Genomic DNA, 25233 nt, shown 5'->3' on the forward strand with positions numbered 1-25233 from the left:
TTTACCTTTGCAGGAAATTTCGAAGTGTAGTTCACCTATGCGTTGTTTTCACTAAATCCTATTTATTTATTTACAACTCCCAATAGGTACGAAAACAAACCAAATTCTAGGACGATTCAGAATGTATTATTAAATATAAATAGCGGGATTAAGGACAACAAATCAAACCTCCAGTTTTTAATTGGCCGACGTTTCGACGTTGTTTATTTTTTGTCTTTATCAAGGCTAAAAGAGAGAGAAAAATTTACTTTGTTGGTTTCATTAACAATAAAGTATTTTACAGATATGGAGTTCGTAAAGACAACAAAAAATTTAAAAAAAAATCAAATCATCAAAACATTTCGTACTTTATGTACTATATTTATAGAAAAAAAAAAGAACAAATACATAATAACTAAATAGATGGGAGGCTCAGGTTAATTTTCAATCATATTTTAGTTTATTTTAATTAAAATAAATAAAGAAAGTAGAGGAGAGTCGCCTAATATGGGGAGGTTTCCTAATTTGGGGAGATCTAAAATTTTAGACGGTGAGGGTATACGACTAATCGCACGCACTCTATTTTGTAGAGTATGTCTGGATGCCTACACTGCAGCAATGAACACCTGTTTTATTCAAAACATGAAAGCGTGATCCCACGTTATCTGAACCTAAATATTTATAAAGTTTATTCGTGTTATCCATTTTCATTATTTTATTATTTATTTTATTTACATTTTCATTATGGATTATGATTATTTACAATGGACTATCGACCAATTTGTTATTCATCTCGAACTGAGTTTAGAGGAGGAGGAACTACCAGCCTTGCAAAAACAAATACAGTTTTCCATCCCTTAATTGTTAAAACAACTTGTGTTGAAAAACAGTGTGAATTTTGCGTTTGTCAGTGTCTTATTTTAAATAGGTCTTATTATTTTGTTTGCCTGTACAGATCACCCTCGGGTAATGTTAGTACTTTCTTGTCTATTTTAGATGAGTTGCTACACACTATATACATGGCCAACAGGTATCTGGTAGTCTGTGGAGATTTTAACATTAATTTTTTAGTAAACGATCAGAACTCCTCTGTTACCAAACAATTATTAGCTAGCTATGGTTTAGCACCACACATAAAGGGTAAAACTAGGGTGGTAGGACAATTTGGCTCTCAAATTGATAATATTTTCAGCAACTTGGCTAAATGTCAGGTAACAAGTAATACATTATTCTCAGATATATCAGATCATTATGGTCAGAAACTCCATATAGAAATGCCTAAAGAGAGTAAAAAGCCAGTATTTATAAAGAAACGTTCATACACAGAAAACAACATTAAGAAGTTTAATGATCTTTTAACACATGAATCCTGGGAAGATGTATATAACTGCACTGAAGTCGATCTAAAATATGATTGCTTTTATAATATTTTCTATTGCTATTTTAATGTAACATTTCCTCTAAGTAGCCACAGAATAAAGGATCCTGATAAAAAATGGATAAACTCTGAAATTAAAAATTATTCTAGTCATATTAAAGATCTGTATGTATGGTACAAGGAAACAAATAGTGAGGCAGTTTATAATCAATATAAAAAAGAAAAAAAAGAATATAAAAAATTTATTTATAACTATAAAACTTCTTTAAATGAAAACAAAATTATCTGTTCAAATAACAAAACTAAAACTGCTTGGACTATTTTCAATCAATGCTCAAATAAGTCAAAGTCATCTAAACCTGTCACCCTAAATTCTAGCAATAATGAAATTATTGAAAATTTGGATGAGATAGCCAACATATTTTTGAAGAAATTTAATGCTTCATCTCTTACTCCTTCAATTTCTGGTCAATTGCCTAAAGGAAGCCACATCCCCACTATTTTCCTCTTTCCCACAGATTCAAAGGAAGTTCAGCATATTCTATCAGCCTTGCCAAATAAATACTCTGCTGGTCTTGATGAAATACCAATAAACATACTCAAAAAAGTTAGTCACCATATAGATGTGCCTCTAGCTCACATAATCAATGCCTGTCTGCACATGGGAATCTTTCCATCTAAACTAAAAAAGGCGAAAGTTCTTCCAATTTTTAAAAATAAGGGTGATGAGGAGGATGTAGAAAACTATCGACCAATATCTCTCCTTTCTTCAATATCAAAAATCTTTGAGCGAGTCATTTATATCCGTATTATGAACTTTTTAAAAAGGCAAACTATTCTTTCAGATAGCCAGTTTGGTTTTAGGCCCAATCATTCAACCCAGTTGGCAGTTTACAAGCTTATATCCTTTGTGATTGAAAATGTTGACAAAAAAGAAAAAGTTGCCGGACTCTTTTTCGATTTATCGAAAGCATTCGACACAATCAACCATGGTCTACTGCTGTCAATCCTTGAAAATTGTGGACTGAGGGGAAACTGTGCCAGACTTATAGCCTCTTATTTAGATCAGAGGGAACAAACAGTTTGCCTTGGCTCTGGTAATGGTACATATGTTTACTCAGCGTCATCCTTGGTGGTACAGGGAGTGCCTCAGGGTTCAATCCTAGGCCCAGTACTATTCATATTATATGTAAATGGTCTCAGTGAGTGTTTTCCAGGGTGTTTTATCAACCAATATGCTGATGACACTTCCATAATCTTGTCAGAACATCTGATTGAAGAACTATCTGTCAGAGCTTCTCAGGTGGTAGAGAGGATGCAGGAGTGGTGTGACAATCATGCTCTGAAGCTAAATGCTGATAAAACCGGGCTAGTGACATTCTCCAAAACTTTACCTCAAAATTCCCTACTTGTAAAGTTTGAAAAAAAGTCTCTTCAAGAGATAGCCTCCTTAAAATTCCTTGGTATACAAATTGACTCCTGTCTCACATGGGTCCCACACATAGACACTCTTGGCAAAAAACTAAATAGTTTCTGCGCGTTAATAAGGCGTCTACGAGAAGAGCTTTCCCTAAATTGTCTGAAGCAAATTTACTATGCATCGGTCCAATCTGTAATCACTTATAGTGTGATGTTTTGGGGATCTTCAACTGACGCCGTGTCAGTCTTTATAGCACAAAAACGGATCATAAGGTGCATGCTCAGACTCACACCACAAACGTCTTGTAGGACTTATTTTACTAAGCTTGGTCTACTCACTGTTCCAGCTCTCTACATTCTTATGTTAGCTATTTTTGCAAAGAAACACCTGCATCTTTTTCAAACTAATGAAGATCATTATGCTGAGGGTATGTCTATTGTGACAAGGGGGAGAGCTGAACTGAGTGTCCCAACTCATCACTCTGCCTTTTTTCAAAGATCTCCTGCCTTTGCTGCTATTAAAACATATAATAGATTACCTTCGCCCTAAGGCAAGAGAAAAATATCATGAAGTTTAGAAAAGACACTGCAAGGTATCTGTTGGGCAAGTGTATCTATAGTTTCGATTTACAATTTTAAATGTGTATTATGATTAATATTAAGGGTTTGTTTATTAATTTATTTATTTTCATAATGTATCATACTTGAGATATATGTGGTAAGGTAATGCACCCAATATTATGTCCAACATTATCTTTTTGTTCTTACTATTTTTATTAGCAGTATGTACTGTGTAGATGTTATCAAATTTTAATTTTGTTCGTTTTGTGACGTTGCTATTGTCTATTTAAATTAGATCTTGAAAGCAATAAAGAAATTATTATTATTATTATTATTATTAATAACTACGGCAAGGTAAGTGATTAAGGATTTGTTTTTTTATTGAATGAAGCTTTGTAGATAAAATATTGATGCTTTACGTTTATTTTAAATAATAAAAAGTTAGTATTTATTTTTTGAGGTTATAAACCTTAGAGGACTGGGTCTCCTATAACGGGGAGTTAAGGGAGTCCTAATTTGGGGCTCCCCATATTAGGAACCATTAAGTAATGTATTGCAACTAAGTATGTCATGTTTTTATTTGCAGATGCCAAAACGAAAGACATGGGACCCTGTTCAAATGAAGGCGGCGGTACAAGCTATGCGAAATAAAGAAATGGGTAGGTATAAAGCATCTCGGGTCTTTAATGTTCCACAGACAACCTTAGAACATTATGCTATAAATAAAGGCACTTCTCCTGATGATGTAATTAAAACCAAAATGGGTAGAAATCCGATTTTACCGCAAGAATTAGAATAGGAACTGGTTGCATATTGCCTTGAAATGGAAGAAAAATGTTTTGGTCTTTCGCGAAGAGATGTGCGATGCTTGGCTTACCAGCTGGCAAAACTGAACAATTTAAAGAATCCATTCTCTAAAGAAAAGGAGCAAGCTGGTAAAAATGGCTCTGAAATTTTATGAGACGACATAAAAAGCTTTCCGTCCGAACTCCCCAAAACGTTTCCTACGCAAGAGCAAAAGGGTTTACACGCGAAGCTTTTTCGAGGTTCTTTGATATTTATGAACCCATTATGGAAAAGATCAAGCATTCCCCATCACGTGTGTATAATTGCGATGAAACGGGGATTACTGTGGTTCAACACAAACATACAAAAGTTGTTGGGTTGAGGGGTAAAAAGCAAATAGGTGCTTTGCAAGCTGCCGAACGAGGTTCACTTATCACTATAGTTACATGCATGAACCCCGCGGGTCACTTCATTCCTCTACTAGTGATATTTCCGCGTAAAAATATGAAGCAAGAACTTATGGACGGAACACCCCTAGGGTCCATTTTACCCGTCACCCTTCAGGATGGATCCAGTGGGAATTATTTACCGATTGGTTTAAACATTTTTTAAAGCATGTAGAGCCCACAGCAGATAATCCAGCTGTCCTGGTACTTGATGGTCATTTTACACATACCAGAAATATTGAGGTGATTAACCTAGCTCGCAGTAATCACGTTTACATAGTGTGCCTCCCTCCCCACAGTTCGCACAAGATGCAGCCGCTAGATCTTTCTTTTATGTCACCATTTAAAACTCACTATGCACAAGAAATCGACATGTGGCTTCGAAATCATGCTGATAGGGGAGTGGTAACAGTTTACCAGATTGGGCAGCTTTTTGGAAATGCTTACCAAAAAGCGGCGACTGATTAAATCGCTGCAAAAGGTTTTGAAAAGGCGGGCTTGTTTCCCTGTAATCGCCATAAGTTTGGATCACACGAGTTTCTTAACACAATTGTTGATCAAACAGTTCCAAATCCACATATGGAAGCTCTACAAAATGATCCCATTCCTGATGAGAATTTAGGAAATCATCCAATAGTGTCAACCAGTTCTACAGAGGACATATCTAAACCTGGTCCATCCGGCCTACAATGTCAGAACTCTTGTTCTGGTCAAAATCAGTTAGACAGTCCCGCAATACCGGCAACTCCCAAACAACAGAAGTTTGTTATTCCTAGCGAAGTAAGCCCTGTGCCAGTCTTAAATCCAGGCAAACAAAGTGCCCGTTCCGGATTAGCAGAACATATTACGGGGACGCCATATAAAACGTATTTGAAAGAGTCACAAAACAAGAAAACTAAACAAAACCCACAGCTCAAAAAAAAGAAAGCTGTAGCTCCTGTAAAACCAAGTAAGCCCAAAAAGGGGAAAAAAGTTGACTCTTCAGGAGAATCATCTGATGAAGAAGGCGAAGCCCAATATATGGATGACTCTGCAGACGACCCAATGTCTGATGAAGATGCGGAGTGCATTTACTGCAGTGGTCTTTATTCAGATGACCACGAAGGTGAAGATTGGGTTCGCTGCACTGTGTGTTACAAGTGGGCCCACACACTATGCGCGGATCTTGGTCCTAAGGCCGTAGTGGTGTTAAAATGCCCTACTTGCAGCAGCAAAAAAAGAAAAATTATGTTTTGAGGACTTAACCATTTATCGTGTCTTTTGAATTAATTTTTTTTTATAAGAAATTTGTTTTTTAATAAATGTATCTTAGTAGATGTTATAGTTATTTTCTTAAAAACAACATCCATATTTTTTTAAATACACTTTGCAACCCATTGAATCGATCACTCGATTCTGCAAAGGTGTGTGTATATGAAAATTCGACCTCCCCAATTTAGGTGCCCACAGGTTCGTAATTTGGGGAGATGCATTTTTTTTACATAATAGTAGTGATCCTATTTAATTAAATTTGAGTGTTTTTGTACATATATCATCTGTCCTGGCGTAAAATAATATCACTACGAGATTTTTCCAATTGTGAACATATGCAATTTTTTTACTATTTTCAAAAAAAACCTTCCCATATTAGGCGACTTTCCTCTGCATATACAGGGAGTCCTGTTTGCCATGGAGAAGATACGAGGGCGGTTAAATTCGAGAATTACAGGGTAATTTATAAAAAACGCCAAATTTTATTTTAATTTTAATTTCCAAAACTATTGACTTTAGGAACTTACTTTTAACTACAAAGTTTTCTAATTTTTTGTGCTCTACAAAACTTCACCTTTAATTTTTTTTATGACGTTTGGTATCTTGGCAACGGCTATCAACTTCTTTTTTTTAAATACGGGCATGCATTTTTTAAAACTTATTTTGAAAGCATTTTTTATTCCCTCTAAAATGATGTATCTCATTCATACGTTTATCAACGTTTCGACGTATTAATAACCATCGGGAATTTTTCCTTAATGCGAGCCTAATTTTTTTTTTTTTAATTGTAGATTAATTTCTTATTAATGCAGTAAAAAGTTTATCTCTTTGGTTGTTATTTATAAACGCTAAAATAATATAAAATTGGTAATATTGATAATAATGCCATTTTAGGCACAAAATTACTTGATTTTTTAAATAACCTTTTTGTACAATTTGTTTAGTTGTCTCATTTATTTATTAAATAATCATCTGCTAAATAACATTATTGCTACTAAATGTTAAACATCAATATTTAAAGAAGGTATTTAAAAAATAAATATTAAAACAATGATCTGAATAACTTTATAATAAACTTATTTTTAATGAACAATATGATAATAAACGAAAATAAATCAATACATAATTTTGAAATAAATTGTTATTAATCTAAATGTTCGAAATGGCGAACATTTAAGCGCATTGGTTACAATTTTTCTTTGAATGTTCCTTAATATTTGCGGAAACTTTATTGCACGATTCTCTTATTTTTAAACTTAGGTCTTCTAAATTTTGAGGCGTAGTTTGAATTTTATATGGAAAAATCCATGGGTGTTATATCAGGCGATCTTGCGGGCCAATTTATAGGACCGTTATTGCCAATTCAACGATGTGATTTATAATTGTTCAGAGACCTTGTACAACGCCGATCTCGAATATTGTAAAACTTGGGAGCCGTCTTTCTAGATACGAATTTGTGTACATTTGAAGTGCAACATTTGCATTAGAAAATTATGGTTTAGGAATTATGGTGCAAGAACGTTAACATTGTCCCGCTGTTTTACCTGTTTTTGTGAGTTTATTAAGTTTATTAAGAAAATTCGCTACTTTAAATAATATTAAAGTACAATACATTTTTGACCGCACGAAAACTCCTTCATCTTGCGAAAAGAGCCAGACGGTTTTCCGATCTTCTTCCCGGCTTGAAAAATAATATTTTGTAGTATTTTGTACGTATTTGGTTATTTAGTTTAGTTTGGTTTTCGATTACTATTCGTTACGATTAGTTAACTTATAAGTTATTAAGTTTTTAGTTTAACATCTAGCCCTTTTTTAGCCGTCAGGTGTCTAAAGCAGCTTGCGTTGGACTACCAGGCGTCCGAATCCGAATGCTTTTAGAATGATTAATGATGAGTTTTACGTGGATGATCTCATTTCCGGTTCTTCATCTCTAGAAGAGGCAATAGAGGTGTGTAAAAAGACTTCTAGTATTTTAATATCAGCAGGTTTCGAGTTAAGAAAGTTTTGCTCCAATAACAAGGACAGGTTAACTCTTAACAGGCTCCCCTTTTTTGAGTCAGATGGATCCAGATAATCCAGATATAGAAGGGCATAATGGTGTGTTGGATCTAGGTGAAGGTGGAAAAACCAAAACATTAGGATTATTTTGGAACTGTTCTTTGGACGTTTAAACGTATAAAATTGAATCTTCGTTGAATAATGATGTGATAAGTAAAAGAAAAATACTCTCTGACATCGCTCGGATATTTGACCCGTTGGATTTGCTAAGTGCCAGTATCATAATTCCTAAAATCATCGTACAGAAACTGTGGTTGCTTAAATTGTCGTGGGATGATGAAATTCCAATAGAGTTAAGGAATGAGTGGTTAAGGTTTAAAAGTGAAATGTTGGAATTTAATAGTCTTTTAATTCCCAGATTTGTGTCATGTGAAAACCCAAAAAGGATGGAATTGCATGGGTTTTCTGATGCAAGTCAAAATGCATTTGGGGCTTGCGTCTATATCAGAACCGTTAACAGTTTAGGTTGTTTGCAGGTTAAATTGCTATGTGCTAAAAGTAGAGTGGCACCAATAAAAGCTTTAACTATACCAAAATTGGAACTGTCAGCTGCATTATTACTCTCAAAACTGGTTCAGGAAGTTTTAGAATCAAAGGTGCTACATTTTGATGAAATGATTTTATGGTGTGATTCAACTGTGGTGTTAAGTTGGATTAGGTCACCGGCAAATCAGTTTAATCAGTTCGTATCAAATCGAGTGGCTCAGATACAAACAAGTACAATATATTTTTGACCGCACGAAAACTCCTTCTTCTTGCGAAAAGAGCCAGACGGTTTTCCGAGTATCTTCTTCCCGGCTTGAAAAATAATATTTTGTACGTATTTGGTTATTTAGTTTAGTTTGGTTTTCGATTACTATTCGTTACGATGACATAAGTTTAAGTCCGTGGCCGTCGTGGATTGTAACGATATTTTATATCAGCAGAATTTACTTTTTTATGTGTTTTAATACCGTGATAAATGTTAATTGAACCAGTGATGTACAGTCTGTGTTTTTAACGAAATAAAAATCCGATTAAGATAAATTTGAATCGCTTTTATTTCAAACAAAGTTTGATTATCCTGAGAACTATTGAAAAGTGAAGTTGAAGGTGTGTTTGTCCGCTGTGAATAAATGTGTTAAGTTTCCGACACTGATTAAGGTGAAAATTGCTGTTTTCCTATTAATTTTTTCCAGCAAGTTTTTTATTGATTCATTGGACTTTAGTTTTTTTGATTGTTAAGTCAAATATTCCAGTCAATCTCTCTCTCTCTCACTCTCTCTTTAAACTGGGCCTCACTTCACGAGGTCACATGTCAGACGAGCATCTAAAGCTGGGTTTACACTTGTGAGTAGGGTTACACTTGGGCCCAGTTTCTCAATCGTGGGTTAACCACAGGATGGCGGATCGATATGTATGCTCGATTTGTGAACGTGATATCAGACGAAATCAACATGCTGTTGAGTGCAAAAAGTGCTGCACATGGATTTACAAGGGATGTACGGAATTGAGTTATGCGCAATTTGACTTGATATTTTCGACATTCGAAAAAACGGGTGCACATGATTGGGAATGTAAAGTATTGAAGTCAGAACTGAAGTCAGGAGTCTCCATGGGTGCTTGCGGACCTAGTACAAGTGGCTCGCAGGGTGTTAAACCCAAGGTTTCTACTAAACCATTGAGATCTAATTCAAACAGCGGCAACATGACTGTCACCAATGGGACAAGACGCAACAATAGCAATTCCCTCAAAGCCCCGGTCGGCGGTTCCCTGACCTCTCCCTTTGATGGAGTTAAGGACCAGATGTCATCTCTTTTGAATAAACAGAATGTGAACACCAAAGATGTTATTGCATTATTTTCAAATATGCTCAATATTATGCTTGATCAGAGAACTGAATTGCATGAGACTTTGCAGGAAATACGCAACCTGACTAAAGAAAAATCAGAGCGTATTGAAAGTCTGGAACAGGAAGTATCTACCTTGAAACAGGCGGTAAGTGACCTTCAAGTAGCCTTTTCTAGATCTTATTCTCAGAGTGAAGGTGAAAACAGAGCACTCATTGCCTCAGATACAGGTGGCGATTTTTTTGAGAAATTTGAAGAGCGAAAGAGGCGATCTAGGAACATCATGCTGTACAATGTGACTGAGTCGACATCTGAGGATGCTAGAGAGAGAGAGTGGCGTTTGATACGAACAAAGTTAGAAGGTTGCTTCAGAACGTGGTGGAGGACAGACCAGAGGATCAAATTAGTAAAGTTTTTCGTGTTGGGAAGAGGGGTACAGGAGTGAGACCTATCAAGGCTGTTCTTGCTAATGAGCAAGTGGCATTGAAGATTTTGAGGAGCAGAGTGTATATTGACACTGGTGTTGAATTAGGTCCTGATCAGACTTTTCTCCAGAGAAAGCAGTTTAAGGAACTAAGGCTTACTCTTTCGATTCGCCTTAATAATGGAGAACAAAATCGAAGTGCTCAAGATCGTGCCGTTGAAAAATGTGTCTCAAGATGGTGATAACAACTCAAAAAACGATTAAGCCTCTACTGCCAAAATGTTGCTGGTATGCGCACTAAAATTGAACAATTTCATCATGGAGCTGTCTGACTATTCTGTCATAATCCTAGTTGAGACTTTGTTGAATGAGGATATCTCTGACAGTGAAATCCTTGTGCCTGGGTATACCATCTACCGCACTGACCATAGCCTGTAATCAAGTACAAAGATTAGAGGTGGTGGGGTGCTTATAGCAGTTGGTAATAAATTTAGTTCTAGAAAAATTGCTACTCCTTACATCTCAGTGGAGCAAGTATATGTAGAAGTAAATATTTGCAAGAAGTCATTTGATTTGGTGGAGTGTATATACCACCAAATGCTACACGCGATAAGTACGAGTTACATGGGATGTCAGTTCATGAAATCTGTGAAAGCTACCAACAATCATCGGTGCTGGTGTTCGGTGATTATAACCTACCTGAGGCGATTTGGTCAAATGATGTTGATGGGGTTTGTGTAGCTTGCAATGAACACTATCCAGCCCGAGTATTAGCTGAAATGTTTTCTTATCATAATATGTTTCAATGCAATAACGTACCAAATAACACATTTTTAGATTCAGTATTTTCTGATTTGCATAATGTTAATATTTCAGCTGCTGTTTACTGCATTTTTAGTAATAGTTTGCACCACGTTTCTTATCATATTAATATTCAAACTGACTCATCTTCACTAATGCTTGATGAATTTTATTTCGATTTTCGGAATGCCGACTTTGGGGCCATTAACTTTAATTTGGGGGCTATTGATTGGAGTATGAATTTTGATGGGTTGAATGTTGATGGTGCTGCGGGTAAGTTAAATGATATTTTACAGGATTGCCTTGATTTGTATGTTCCTAAAAAGAGACTAAGGTCTTCATCTTTTCCTAAATGGTTTAGTCTTTTACTTAAAGACTTAATTTGTAAAAAGAAGGCTGCATACAGGAAATATACGTCTACTCCCTCACCTGACTCTTATGCTCATTTTTCGACCCTTAGATCTCGATGTAAAGTAGAACACGATCGTTGCTTTAGTGAATATATTGGTAAAGTGGAGAGGTCAGTGGTGGATGATAGTCGTTACTTTTGGAGGTTTGTCAATGACAAAAGAAAGGGCAATGCATTTCCCAATTCGATGTTTTTGGGCCAGGAAATGGCAGAATCTAGGAAAGCAATTACTGATTTGTTTTCAAAGTTTTTTTGCTACAGTTTACAACTCTACTTATCCCATTCCTGATTCTCTTGAATTTGGTTCCCAGAATATTATTGTTGGACGCTTCACTTTCTCGGAGGTATTTTCTAAGATCCAGAAATTACCTAATAAGTTTATCTGTGGGCCAGGTAATATACCCAATGTCTTTTTAAATAACTGTATTTATACAATTAGTAGGCCTCTCCAGATGATCTTTAATATGTCTTTACAGGACTCTACCTTCCCAGAAGCTTGGAAGCACAGTTTCATCATGCCGATATTTAAGGCTGGCAATAGGGGGGATATTGCCAATTATCGTGGAGTATGTATTCAAAACTCATTGGCCAAATTGTTTGATAGTTTGGTTTGCGGTCAGCTAACATGGCAATGCAAAGGAATCATTAGTGAAAAACAGTCAGGATTCTCTTCTGGGAAATCCACAACCAGCAGTTTGGTTCAATACGAGTGTGATCTGTTGGGGGCTTTGGAGAGGAGGGTTCAGACTGTTGCGGTCTATACCGACTTCTCCAAGGCCTCCGACAGGGTGAACTTTGGTCTCTTGCTGGCCAAGTTGGAAAGTGCTGGTTGTCATGACTCCCTCTTAAAATGGCTAAAGAGTTTTCTGATAGGAAGAACTCAGAGTGTGAAAGTTCATGGCTGTACTTCTGCACCTACTAATGTAGTCTCAGGGGTTCCTTAGGGATCTCACTGTGCCCCTCTGCTCTTCAATCTATTTGTGAATGATATTGTTAATGTGATCAATCATAGTTCTGTAAGTATGTTTGCTGATGACCTGAAGCTCAACATGCAGATTAAGCAGGCGAATGATATAGCCAAACTTCAGGAAGACCTTGATGCTTTGTGTGAGTGGTCAGTGATGAACGGATTGAGGCTCAATATTTCCAAATGTTGCTACATATCATTTCATAGTGGTTCGAAGAGATTCCTTGCAGTATGTGAATGTAGTCAAGGATTTGGGCGTGTGGTTCGATGAGCATCTGAGATTTGTTCATCACATCTCTAAAATAACTTTAAAGGGACTAAGAGTGTTGGGTGCTGTAAACAGGTATAGTTCACATCTCTCTGCAAGCCTATAAACTCCTTTATGTCTCACTGGTTAGATCTAATCTTGAATTCTCTTCAGTATTGTGGTCTCCTCTATATCAGAATTCAATAGATATGATTGAGAGAGTGCAAGATGGATTTTTATGGTGTGCTGCATTTAGAATGGGCATTAGCTTTAACGAATACCATCGTGAGGACGTGAGAGTAAGACTTAACCTGGATACATTGGCCAAAAGGCGTGTGAACGCTGATCTTTGTTTTGTCTTTAAGCTGGTTAATGGCATAATTAATGCTCCTGACCTTCTTTCTAAAGTGGGTCTCAATGTTCCAAATAGAACTCTACGCAGTTTTGACCTTTATCATGTTCCTATGCACAGAACTGAATATGGCGTCATTCTCCTATCGATAGATCTCTGAGTGTCTTAAACGCTCATAACATTGATTTATGTAGTAGTTCACTTACATGGTATCAACTCACTAGGTTAAGTTATCTATTATGTAATAATCTATTTTGTACATTTTGTAAAATGGGGATTCCCGTAAATTTAATTAAAAAAACATGCTCTTGTCAATAAATCTAGCCGTTCTTCATTTGAAAATTTCATTTTGATACAAAAATAAACCAAAGGAAATAAATAAAAAAAGTAACAAGCAAAAAAGAAAAAAATATAAACTATTTTAGTAATTCGGACAATGTTAACATGAATAAAAGCTGACGCGAAAGCTTTATGAACTCGGTTAAAAATATCATTTTTGTTTGGTAAACATGACAACGCAGACTTCAACTACTGTCACAGCCAACAAAATTGAATGGATAATATCAATAAGTAGCATAATTTAATATAAAATTTTTTAAATATTTAGATTATGATTCATCGGGTCTAATACAAATAACCACTAGTTTAATAAGCATAATTTAGTTAATTAAATTTTAAATCATGAGGAAAAGAATAAACATTTAAAAGTTTTGAGCAATTAAAAAAGTCAGATCCGCACTAAGGAGAGATTCCTGATGACGTTGTATTATTAATACGTTGAGAAACATATGAATGAGACACATCATTTTAAGGGAAATAAAAAATGCAGGTCCGTATTTAAAAAAAAACGAACTTAATAGCCGTTGCCAAGATAACAAATGTCAAAAAAAAATTTAAGGTGAAGTTTTATAAAGCACAAAAAATTATAAAACTTTGTAATTAAAAATAAGTTTCTAAAACCAATAGTTTTGGAAATAATAATTAAAATAAAATTTGACGTTGAAGAAGTAGTCCATACTTGCAGTGGAGTTAATATATCAAAGGGTAACTAAAATAGTTTTATAAGAGTGCTTCAGACAAATCAAATATTTAAGATTGTTTTATATATCTACACTTAAATTTGTTAGAATATATTTTGTATTTTGTTAGGCCTCGGTATCAACCCAATTAATGCTAATTAGAGGTCAGAAATAAATTCGTTAACAAAAACAAAAATTTAGAAAATGATTCGCTATCGATTGACATAATAGTATATAAGGCGTCCCAAAACTAAAGCAGACGGATCTTTCTACAATGCCTCAACTTTGTCAATTCAACCATCCTCGTATCTTCAAGAATATAAAAGTTAACCATAGTGTGTTATGATTTCTCTCAATTCCCGCTCTAATAATTAAAAAAAAATCTTACTGCTACTCCTTATCTAAAATATCCTCAAGCCAATCTTCTAAATCTTCTTCTTCTGAATTCTTCGTTACAGACGGTTCAAGTTTGGAGTCAGTGGTTGCCTCATAATTATCGTCAATCATTTCTAATAATGCGTTGCTTCCCTGAACATTAGAGTCGTGTTTGCTAATATCGTCAGAGACAAGGTCTGGCTCATCATCTGACGATTTACTCAGCAATATTTTTTTATACTTTTCTGAAAGCTCGGTAGCAAGATCTTTATTATGCTTAAGAAATTGTTCATAAGATTTTAATGCCGTCTGGGCATTTTTTTCCATTTTTATTATTTCTTCTTCGGGAAAATACTCTTTGGGAATGCCAACTCGTTCATAAAATGGTATAGTCGACATACTCCTATGAAGCGCTTGCAAATTTAAGGAAAACAAGTCATTTTCATCACGACCTTCGTAAAGTTGATCATGCCTAAATTGAAAATGACTTCCTGTGGTTATAGGGACATTAGACAACAGCTTGAAGTCGGTACTATTAGTTAAACCCTTCTCGTCTTCATCGGAATGTTCATATCTCTCCCAGTTAGATCCTAAGTTAGGTTGAGTTTTTGTTGGTACATACTTAGGGTTTTTTACAGAGTTGCCTTTGTATTTTCTCTTGTCCTTTATGTGCTTGAGACCTCTGCTTTTATCTTTCTCCATTTTTACTACTGAAGGTCAATCTGAAACATAGAAAATATTCCGTTATATCATGACAAGGTTTTGGTATAAATATGTTAAGTGTTTAAATTGGTTCTCAAGTCGAGCTGAATTAGTAAAAGACATTACGGCTATGGTTTTAATTAATTTTCTCCCAAAGTCACAATATTTGCCACAAATTCATAATTATTCGAGAATTTGTCACATGTCGTATATAATGGTAAAGCATGAAGTTAATTGAATAAGGAGGACAACCATGAATGAAAGACTTATGATCCTTTATGAGAAATGCTTTTGACGACCTCAGAGTTCAGAGAACAATATGATGGAGAGATAAAGACGATACGATACTCATTGTGAGGAATAACATATAAAATCCTTCTTGTAAAATATAAAGAAAGGTGAATCTCAGTTTAAACCCCGAGATAATTGCAACAGTTCTTAACAGGCAATAAAAGATAATAACAGAAAATAAAAAGTAAAGCTCGGCAACTTGTGGGACTCCAAAGAAGATGCTAATGGCATCATAGAAGAAATTATCTAATTTATTTATTTATTTTCAACGTTTTTATAAACATTTTAGGTAATCTGGAATAACCTTATGTAAAGTAACTAAGCTTGGTTGTACTGCTAGATTTTTTAAAATATTTTTAATGATTTGTCAAAAGAGGAACGGAAATCTGAAGAAAAAAGAAAACAAAATCTATTTATATAGTTTCTGATCAACATCATAAACAAGAATTTCCAAGACAGATTCAATGTTATTTATACATATACTGAAAAGCAGGATTCAAAGATGTGAAATTTCAAAAGATCTTTGATGAGGTTAGTCAAGTATTGAAATATATCATCCATTCTTTCTCCAAGAGACCACACAAAAAAAACTCCAAGTCAGGGTCTCATCAGGACTAGACATACACCTACACAGATCACATTACAACTACTACAAGGAGTTGTAATGTTGTAATGTGATCTATGTAGGTGTAGTCTAGGCCTCCGATAGGAGCGAAACACGCGTAGCTTTTTAAGAAATTATATATACATATGTTTAATGAGACCTTGACTGACTGGTTGGTTTTTTTTTAGTCAAGTATGATTAAATTAATAAAAGACCACACATTGTCTTCTCTTCACAAAAACTTTTAAAGCAAAAAAAAAACAAAGTTGTCCATTGGCTAGCTAATATCAGAATAAATTAATGAGCTTTTTTGCTTTTTCTGAAAAACAACAACCCTCTATTTAGCGTTTCCAGATTCAGAAATCAGACAGACACTGAATATCTTCCAATCCTTCAACATAAAACTGTGTGAAATGCCTTGGATAAATAAGCAACTAGAAGCTCTTAATAAGTAATAATAATTTATTTATTTGAAATGTACACTACAGTTAAACTAAATGATACAGAGAAAGAAACTCTTTTCCACTTAAGTTTAGTCTCATGTTAGTGATATAACTAGCATATCTTTACATAATAGAGCAGCTTTGAGTTACTAAAATGAGATCTGGGGTGTAGGTATTTTGTAGCTTTTTATTTGTAAATATATTATTTAATCTATGCCAAGACATATACAGTGGTGGCCAACTAATTAGAAACAGTGTGAATAAATTAATAAAAATCATAAATCTTTTGTAAGTAAAATTGTTTATTCTTAAATTTCTCGCCCTGTCGTAACTAACATTTACCTTTAATATTACCATAAATTTAGTGGATTTGTCTTCACATATATACTTTCAAAAAAAAGTTAATTTTTTATAGAAATATTGAATTGGACAACTAATTGGAAACCAAAGAATTATCAATTTAAAAAAACAAAATAAGAACTCTAAACCCTAAATAAATCAATATTTTGTAGCAAACCCCTTATTTTCAATGACAGTTTCAATGACTCTACCAGATGTTGACATCTCGCTAGTGGTATCGATTTCCACGCCTGCTCTGCTTCTTCCGCCAGATCTTTAAGGTTTTTAATATTATTATGTTCTAAAAGTTTTTTCAGGTCTCTCCAAATATTCTCAATGGGATTGAGATCCGGACTACATGAGGGCCAATCAACTACATCAACATGGTTATCGTCAAACCATTTTTTTTACAGACTTAGCCGTGTGCTTGGGATCATTGTCTTGTTGCAAAACCCAAGACACCGGCAAAGTTTCATCAGCAAACGGCAACATGTGGTTCTCCATAATATCTTTATATTTTTCTTGGTCAAGAATACCGTCAATGTTCACTAATGGACCAACACCACGCCACGAAAAACATCCCCATAATTTTATATTTCCACCTCCATGTTTGACTGTGCTGGTTGTATACTTCGGATTATTTTCCGCACCCCTTGGTCTTCTCACAGATATTCTACCATCACTACCAATGCGATTTATTATTATATATTTGTCTCATCAGACCATAATACTTTTTTCCACTCTTTTATGGTCCAATTAATATGGTCCTTAGCGAATTTTAATCTAGCCTGGCGATCTTTCTTCTTTAGCAGTGGTTTCTTGCGGGATACTCGTCCAAATAGGTTGGCCTCATTAAGTCGTCGTCTTATAGTTCGTGATGATATCGCGATAGCTGGAGAAAGTTCTTCTTTAATTTTGGTTGGAGGTTAAAAATGGATTCATTTTAGCCATTCGAACAATAGTTTCATCAGTTCGTTGGCTGGTTTTTTAGATCTTCTCTTGCGTGGAATATTTTCGTACGTTTTATGTTCTTTTATGTGTTTGAGTGCATAGAAAACCATTTTTTTTGAACATTTTAGGTGGTCAGCTATTTTACTATAAGTCCAACCTCTTTCCCTTAGCGTAAAAATTATTTTACGCATTGACGGATCACAATTTTTTTTCTACCCATTTTAAACTGTGGAAGACGCAAAGGCAAGGCTTGTAGATACAAAAAACACAAATTGTTACCAGTACAAAGGTTTGAAATGAACTATACGCGCGTTTATTTTCGTCGTTTCTAAGTAGATGGCCAACTGTGTTATCTATAAATTTTGTTTATATTCTGCATTCCTTACAAATTTCTTAGTGGAATGTCTATAAATAAATTATATATTGCTGTTGTGATGAACAATCAAAATTTTACAACAAGTTGGTTTTAATTTATTTTAAAGAACTGAAACATTGAATAAAATATTCTTTTAAAATCGTTTCTAATTTGTTGCCACCACTGTATGTGTGTGTGATATAAAATTTATGTAGGTGCCTTACGAAATTATATAAGATCTGTCAAAAGGAGAAAAAAAATAGTTTTTTTTAGTGGCTTCTTCCTTAGACAGGCATAAATTTGTGAAAATTTGTAAAATTGTAATAAGAAAAAAAACATATCCGAATCTTCCCTTTTAATTTATGTAATCCCCATGATATTCAAAACTATTTCCAGAATGTTAGTAATTTACCACATACAACCAACCAAGGCATCATTGAATATTATAAAAATAATAATTCTAACAACAAACAAAGTTGCAAATAGTAGATAAAGATAACTTATTTAAGATTATTTCAACTATTAAAACCAGCGCAAAAGTAATAGACCGGTTGTCGATTAAAGATATGAAAATATATCTGCAGTTTTGCTTGAATCCATTGGTCAATATTATTAACGAATGCATTTTACAACAAAAATATCCATCAATATGGAAAGAGCCAATCATAAAACCTATAGCTAAAATAGTAGAGCCAAAGGAAATTTCAGATTTAAGACCAATAAGTATACTGCCAGCTATATCTGAGAGGGTCACTGAGAAACATTTATAACCGGATATTTAGTTTTGCCGAATATTTAAATATTGAAGCTAACTACAAAGTCCAATGTTTGCTGAAGCCAGGAAGTACAAACAATGAACTGACTTATACTACATCATCTATGGGTTAAGGAATTTACAGAAAATGATATGTTGATTTGAATGTTAAATGGTATTTGCTCATCAATCGATATTTCAAAAAATTTTATACATTTACATAGCAATAGTTTAGTGATGACAAGCCCTTACATGTATCCAAACCACAATGTAATTTATAATAGCAATAAGACTCTCTATAGAATATTTTACGCAAATAATATTAATCTAAATAGAATGTTAGAGTCTAATCATGCCAGCAACTTTGGATCAGATTTGGCATCATTATTGTATACCCATATTTTAAAACATTTCAAAAGTAGCATTTCATCAAAAAATGTGTCCACAATAAAACCAAGTAATCAACCTGGACTTCTAGATACTGACTGTGATAGGGATTCTTTTTTATAGATAAATACACAGAAGATGAAGCTCACTCACATTCTATAAATAACATTGAAAATAAGTATGCGAAAAGTTTCAGTAGTTTTATTTTAAATATACAGTCTCTAAGAAATAAAATGGACGAGCTTCATCTTTTACTTGATTCATGCGATTTTCCTGATATTGTATTACTAACTGAGCACTGGTTAAAGCCTAACGAATGTTTCTTAATATCTGATTATATTCCTATATTAATTTTTTGTCGGCAACGCTCCATACATGGAGGAACAGCTATTTTAGTGAAACAAACAATTGAAGCTTTTTTCTGTAAAATTAATAAGCATGATAGCTTTCTGTTCGAGGTTTTTGAATTCTCCCATTGTTTTTGTAAGCGATTTAATTTATATGTTCTTTGTGTTTATAGACCACCCACAGGAGATATTGGTATGTTCCTGGACAAACTTGATTCGCTATTATCCCAATTGTCTCTACACTCCATAGCTGGTGACTTTAATATTAACTTCACTGATGTAAGCTTGCCATCATATCATACATCCCTTTTAAGTATATTGGAATCTTATGACTTGAAGAAGCATGTTCTTTCACCCACACGTATAACATCCTCATCTGCAACTGTTATTGATTATTTGTGTACAAATTTAAATGATATGTCATGTAGAGTACTCTCATCTGGTATTTCTGACCATGAAGCCATTCTCGCTAGGATTCCATGCAATACTGTATTTCCTTCATCTCATTATATAGGAAGAATTTTCAGCAGAGCGAATTTCAATGTTTTTTCTTCTACTACAGCTTTGGTTAATTGGAATGCAGTTGAAATGGCTCCTGACCCGTTTTTAATATTTCATGTGCTATGTGACAAGATCAATCAGTGTTTTCCTAAAAAAGGGCTTAAAATGAAAAATAGAAAACCATGGCAGGCCTCAGAAATTCAACTAAAAACTTCCATTTTTTGGCTAAGTTGTGCAAGTATACAACTAATGCAAACATTATTCTTTATCATTAGAAATATCGTAGTCTATACAGAAAGACGATAAAAGCAGCAAAGGTTAAATATTATAGTGACCGCTTGAATGTGTCCTCAAATAGGCAGAGAGAATGTTGGTCAATTATAAATGACTTCAGGCATTCTCACAAGAAAGTTTCAGAACCAGAAGTAAGACCAAATAATTTAAATAATTATTACTGTAATATTCCACATTATATTCAACAAGTGTCAGCTCAAAATTCTTTTTTCTTTTATCCTGTTAGCCTTACTGACGTTAGAGATGCAATTAAAAGCTTAAAAAACCATAAATCAGCTGGAGCTGATAGGATATCATCAAAATGACTACTCCTTTTGACTCAGCGTTGAAAGCCTTAGCTTGTGCCATAAACAATTCCTTTAATAATGGCATCTTTCCAGCATGTTTGAAAGAGGCAGTAGTTATCCCTCTTTATAAGGGTGGAGATTTGAGTGAGCCTTGTAATTTCCGTCCAATTTCTATATTGTCAACCCTCTCCAAGATAATTGAAAAACTTGCAAAAATCAGAATTTTGTCTTTTTTGCAACATAATTATTGCATTTTATCTGCAAATCTGTTTGGATTTCAAACGGGAAAAGGGACTCATGACGCTGTTTTCGGCTTGTGTGTGTGTGTTTGTGTCTATGTGTCCTTAAATTCTGGAGAGTCCGCGGCGGCAGTGTTTTGCGATTTATCCAAGGCATTCGATTGTGTAGATCATGGAATACTGCTGTCTAAGCTCAATAATTATGGCTTTAGAGGTGTGTCATTGCAATGGCTGGAATTCTGTCTGTCTAATCGTACCCAAAGAGTTAGAGTATCTGGATGTTTATCCGATTCCAGATCCCTTAAAACTGGAGTACCTCAGGGTTCAGTGTTAGGACCACTATTATTTTTGCTCTATGTAAATGATTTGGGTTCATTAAAACTGCAAAGTGGCAATATAAAACGGGCAAAGTGGTTCAGATTGCTGATGATACCACCATTTTATGGAGATAAAATGACATAGAGATTCTGATAATGTTAGAGCCCAGGATTTTAAGGATCTTAAGATTTTATCGGAGTGGTGTGCTGCAAACAGGCTTGCATTTAATGTGGGCAAAACCTTTATTATGGGATTTAAGTGTGACGTTCAGGGCCTTATGTTTAGTGAAAACTCCCCCTTGCAAAACAAAGAAAGCTGTAAGTTCCTTGGTATTACCATTGATAGTCGCCTTCGCTTCGAAGATCATATCCTAAATCTTGCATCAAAATTATCCTCTGGATGCTTTGCAGTAAGAATGGAGGGGCATGAGCTGGGAGGGGTAGTTGCACGTTCAATGTACTTTTCTCTTATTGAGTCCCACCTTCGTTATGGCTTGCCTTTTGGGGTTTAAGCAACAAGGGATTATTAAACATAATTTTTGTAATTCAAAAAAAGGCAGTTAAATACCTATGTTCCGCTGGGTTAAGAGATTCTTGTAAACCTCTCTTTATATCTCAAAAAATCCTAACTCTTTTTTCTCTTTTTATCTTAGAAACAGCTACTCTTATTCATAAATGTCCTAAACCTCCCTCTAACACTGGTCATATGACTCGCCAGGTTAACGATTTTCCCTTACCAATCCCTACATCCTCCCTCACCAAGAACTCACTTATATACCTTTGCAAAAAAATTTACAACCATGTTCCTCTATGTATCAGACAAATTTTAGAAGTTAAGAAATTCAAAAAGAAATTAAAATCACTTTTATTATCCAGGGAATAATATAGCCCTGACGATTTTTTTAATGATACCTTGTGACCTACCTCTGCTCTGACATCTTTTTAGTGTTTTAGTTTTGTTTCCTATTAAATATTTTAATTTACTTCCTCTAAATTCTGTTTTATTGACAGCTTTACTTATTTTTTAATCAAATTTATCAAAAAGATGCTTTTTTTTATTTTTTCAATCTGATTTGTTATAATTAATTTTGGTAATGAGTGTAAATTTTATGGTAAAATATTTTAGATGTTATGTTTGAAATTTGAAGTGAATTTGGAATTTTTTAGTTTTTAGGATGCTTGTACACAAGATTTTGTTTTGTCTTACGTAATATAGCACAATTTCTTTCTTTCTTTCTATCTATTATTCGGGTTTGCCAATCTGGATTTAGGAAAAATTTTACAATTCGACGGCTTTAGTACGACAAGAATTAACGAGAAACAAAACCATCCTACTTGTATGGTATTATCGGACTTCAGTAAAGCCTTCGATACCATAAATCACAAATTATTATAAACAAAAGTACAATTTTTTGGTGTGTAACGTGACGGTATCCATTTTTTAACGAATCTTTAATCAGATCTCTGAAGACAAAGTTTCCACATTTATGCCCTGTAATCAAGGGGTACCCCAAGGGTTGATACTCTCACCCCTGCTTTTTTTCAATATATGTGGCAGACATGCAGGAAACAATAAAGTACTTGAGATGACAACAATATGCTGATGACTCCCAAATGTACATACTTGTAAGCTGCGAAAATTTAAATACAGTGCAAGAAAAACTTATTAAACCTAAATGCTTGGGCAGAAAATCATAACCTTAAGTTGAACACCACTAAATCAAAAATTAATAATGTTGTCAAATAATACATTAAGGGAAAATATAAAAAATACCATTTCTATTCAAATGAATAATACACAAATTCCAATAGAATCAGAAGCAAAAAACTCGGGTATAATTTTTGACCAATCCATGGGTTTTGAATCTCATGTTAAAAACAAAATTAAAGCTGCATATCTAAGATTAAGGCAGCTTAAAAAGGCTTTGTAAAATAAAAACATTTCTAACCCCAAAATAGAAATATTTACTTTGTGAAAGTCTGGTTTTGTCTTTGTTCGATTATGGGGATGTATTTTACAGAGATTCCTTATTGTATGTAAGTACTAAAAGGCCATTCAAAAAGTTCAAAATTCCTGCATGAGATTGGCATATAACATTCCATATAGACATCACATAACACCATATCTTAACACTAATCAAATAATAGAAGACTGCTGCACATGTTTGTATACAGAGTCACAAAAAGAGAACAACCAGCATATTTGAGACACCAGCATCAAGAATTTCTCCATTCTCATGTAACTCGAAATAATGATTTTGTTGTATCAGCAGCTTTTAGACATTCTTTTAAATTTTTTGCTGTTCAGATATGGAACAGTGTCTCCCAAGAACTAAAGGAATTACAACTCCAAAGGTTTTTTAAGCAAGTCAATTAAAAAATATTGTTGGATCAAAATAATAATTGATTTTTTTTGTTTTATATGTACATACTTGCAAAAAAAAACTTCTTACATGTCTCTGATTAATTTTGCCTATTTATCTGTATTTCTCTGCATGCCGGTTGTCTTTCTTGCTTTCTTGCACTGCCCCCTTATCTAAGCTGGTATCCCCATTGAACGTATATAACTTCATATGTATGCATGTTTTTTTAAATATTCTTCTTAATTTTCTCTTTATGTTTTAATGTTTTTGCATTCCTATTCAAGTATAGGTTTTTTTAATTTTAGGATCATTAAATATTTAACATTTATTGCAACAGGTATTTAAATAGTTGCTTAAGGTTTTTAAAAGGGTTGTCTCACCTGTACTACAGTTTACTGATGGTGCAGGCAAATGGTTGTTTTAATCGAAAGACATTCCTATTTGTCATATTAAAACAAGGGAACACAAAATAGTAACTTAATTACAAAACTGACAAATAAAATCTTTTTCTATTTGTATTTTGTATAAATATTAAATAAACCTACCAAATAAATGGATTACTGGATTAGGTCCACTAGTTGCTGGTATAGGGCATTAAAAAAGAAGTTGCTGCCCAACAAAAGTTGAATACGTTTAAAACAAAAGCCTAATATATGATAACACTGAGAATACTACCAAATTGATATCACAGTTTAAAAACAGATATTGCAAGAGTTGAATTCCTGCTCAGTGATATTATTATTGTTATTATCTCATTTTTTTTAGGTTAGGTAGCGCTAAATTCAAATAAAGCAATGTTGCCATAACATAATGCCATTTTCGCCCCAGATTATAAACCATAGGCCCCTAAACCAAAATTCGCTAAATAGATCAGTAGCCATCGTAGTTTGTACCGGGCAACAAGAAAGTGTGTAGCACAGAACACAAATATAGGTGTGTACTGACAAAAAATGGATCCATATCTTATATATACTGTGTGTTAAAAAAGTCCCGGATCCTCGTGAACTTATTGAATTATAATTATGACTTTTATTAAAAGTATCTTAAATAAAAATTATAGATCTTTTAGATCTACATTAGGAAGATAATTTTGCATATACAGAAAACTTCACAACAATACTGCCGTGCTAAGAAAGAAGAGCATAAGTCGATTTTTTTTAAATTTCTGTTTTTTGCATTTTTGGAATCTTTTGGGATTGACTGATCATATAAAAAAAAAAAATTGCCAAAAAAAAATTTTTTAAACGATTTTTTTTAATTAAAAAAAGCACAAGTGCATACTCCATTAAATATTTTTATTCAAAAACATAAAAAGAAAAGCATAAAGACCAACTTTGTTCCTAATACATAAAAAGAATGGCAAAAGTAACCATGAACATGGGCACTTATGCTGTTCTTTTTATGGAATTAGCTCAAACCATTTGAACGTGTGTGCTTCTTGTGCCAGCTATAGCCGCATATGCTTTTCTTTATATGTATTTACAGGCCCACATAATTTGTTGAATAAGCGTTAGTCGCAAATTGATAATTGGTAAGAGACGACGGACGTTCGTGTAGGTGGCTTTAATTTGTTTTGCTCTGGTTTCTCATTTTGTTGGTGTTTTTTTGTTGTTTATGCAATTGTGATGGAACGTAAAATGGTAAGTAGTATTAATGTTTTTATTTTTTTTTTTTAAGTGATTACAAATCAAATGATTGCAATTAAAAATATTTCATGCTTTTATCATAATTATGGGACTAAAAGTTGGTATTAAGAC

At 33.9% G+C, this 25233-nt stretch overlaps 1 protein-coding gene across 1 annotated transcript; it reads right to left on the reverse strand.

Annotated features, from left to right (window-relative positions):
• Positions 1-15: 15 nt before the first annotated feature.
• Positions 16-24257, reverse strand: LOC126741153 (uncharacterized). The gene is made up of 3 exons (XM_050447497.1): positions 24022-24257; positions 14316-15024; positions 16-225 (listed from the first exon to the last, which is right to left on the reverse strand). The coding sequence occupies exon 2, from the start codon at positions 15002-15004 to the stop codon at positions 14318-14320; it is 687 nt and encodes a 228-aa protein (XP_050303454.1). The 5' UTR covers positions 15005-15024; positions 24022-24257; the 3' UTR covers positions 16-225; positions 14316-14317.
• Between the last annotated feature and the right edge of the window lie 976 nt (positions 24258-25233).

Source organism: Anthonomus grandis, chromosome 10, assembly GCF_022605725.1.
Source record: "Anthonomus grandis grandis chromosome 10, icAntGran1.3, whole genome shotgun sequence".
Classification (NCBI taxonomy): Eukaryota; Metazoa; Arthropoda; class Insecta; order Coleoptera; family Curculionidae; genus Anthonomus; species Anthonomus grandis.

Excerpts from the sequence above, each read along its gene's own strand:
- LOC126741153 (XM_050447497.1), bottom strand. The coding sequence starts at position 15,004 with ATGGAGAAAGATAAAAGCAGAGGTCTCAAGCACATAAAGGACAAGAGA.